Source organism: Condylura cristata, unplaced genomic scaffold (genome assembly GCF_000260355.1).
Source record: "Condylura cristata isolate star-nosed mole 26May11 unplaced genomic scaffold, ConCri1.0 scaffold00028, whole genome shotgun sequence".
Taxonomy (NCBI): domain Eukaryota; kingdom Metazoa; phylum Chordata; class Mammalia; order Eulipotyphla; family Talpidae; genus Condylura; species Condylura cristata.
This window is the reverse complement of record NW_004567129.1, coordinates 26,912,164-26,913,548: the sequence shown is the minus strand read 5'-3', so window position 1 is coordinate 26,913,548 and position 1,385 is coordinate 26,912,164. Positions and strand designations below refer to the sequence as shown.

Below are 1,385 nucleotides of genomic sequence, written 5' to 3'. Positions count from 1 at the left end.
GGGGGATCTCACTCTGTCTCTTTATGCATCATCCTCCTGGCCTTGACTTACTCTTGTGTTTTGGTCACTGTGGCCACCCATACACAAAGGCCATGACTAACGGTGCCTTCACACAGCGATGAACCCCGATAACATTTCTCAGAGGGATCCCTGTCATTAAGTGGCACAGCACTGCGTGTCCTTGGGGCATTCGTTATTTAAGGTTTAGGAAGGTGTCTCATGACTTTGAGCTCTTTCTTGGTGGCAGATTTTACATCCTGGGAGGTTGGTTAGTGCCACCACAGTCCTAGTTGAGTGACACCATCTTTTTCCCACCCACAGTGACTTTAAGGGTCAATTTTTGTACATGATTTACACAGGAAATCTGCAAGTCCTGACACAGGCCTGGTCTCTCAATCTCCTGTTTTCTCTTTTCTGTCCCATTCCCCTCATCTCTGTCTTCACAGGTCTCAGATCTTTTTCCAAGACCAGCCAGAAATGATGGAGTGCCAGGTAAGCGAGACATTAAGCAACTTGCTTTCTGTTCTTGGGGAAACCAAGAAAAATTCTGAGAAAAAAACACCGGTAATTTCAGCACAGGGGCTTTGTCATAGCCTGGGTCTCAGGAGCACAGATTCGAGGTAGAGATCTGCTCACAGAGGTTTCCTGGGGGGACCCTGGGAACACCTGTCAGGAGAGAAGGAATTGGGATAGGCAGGGGTAGTTGATGGGGATAGACAGGGGTAGTTGATGAACAGCTGAATATGTTAGGGAGCTGGGGCGGCCCTCAGTGCTGGCCAGAGCGGAGCCACAGAGGCCCATGAGTCTGACATCAACAAGTCATCTGCCCTAGGGTGAGGACATGCCCTGGTAGAGTCTCAAAAAGGTCTCCCGCCTGCAGCAGCCCATCTTCTGCTTGCAGCTGGGAGCACTCTGGTGCTGCTGAAGAAATTTGATTGTGACACCACTGCCTCTCCTCCATATGTAGATTCAGTGACGGGACACTTAAAACATATTGCTCTGTCCTTTTGGTGGGCGGGAGGGAGTGTGAGGGAAGTTGTTTCAATTAAAATATCCTAGAGATTGCACCACATTAGTATTCTGACCACACCATTTTGCTACAGCCTGCACACAAAGCCCCATCATGTGCATGGAATGTGACTGAGCTAGTACCCCATTTTGTGGACATTCAGTTTCCACTTTGATGGCGCAAGCAGAGATGCAGGGCACATTCTATGTCAGAACACAGAGGTACAAAGTGTAGTCCAAAGAGTCACTTCCTGTGATCTTTGGTGGCCCAGCAAGAAGGCCTTTAGCACTGTGCACAGAAGCAGCGCGTTGGTACCTCACAGAGCGCAGGCTTTCACGGCACCTCATTCAATGTAGACATCCCCCCAAGGAAACGC

At 49.5% G+C, this 1,385-nt stretch overlaps 1 protein-coding gene across 2 annotated transcripts in view; it reads left to right on the top strand.

Annotated features, from left to right (window-relative positions):
* ZNF793 (zinc finger protein 793) overlaps positions 1–1,385 on the top strand; it is a 17,915-nt gene that overhangs the window by 9,037 nt on the left and 7,493 nt on the right. For both annotated transcript variants that reach the window (XM_012730538.1, XM_012730537.1), the window contains one exon: positions 447–492. In XM_012730538.1, the coding sequence (XP_012585992.1) occupies positions 478–492 (15 nt within the window). In that variant the 5' untranslated portion in view covers positions 447–477. The remainder of the gene's footprint in view (positions 1–446; positions 493–1,385) is intronic.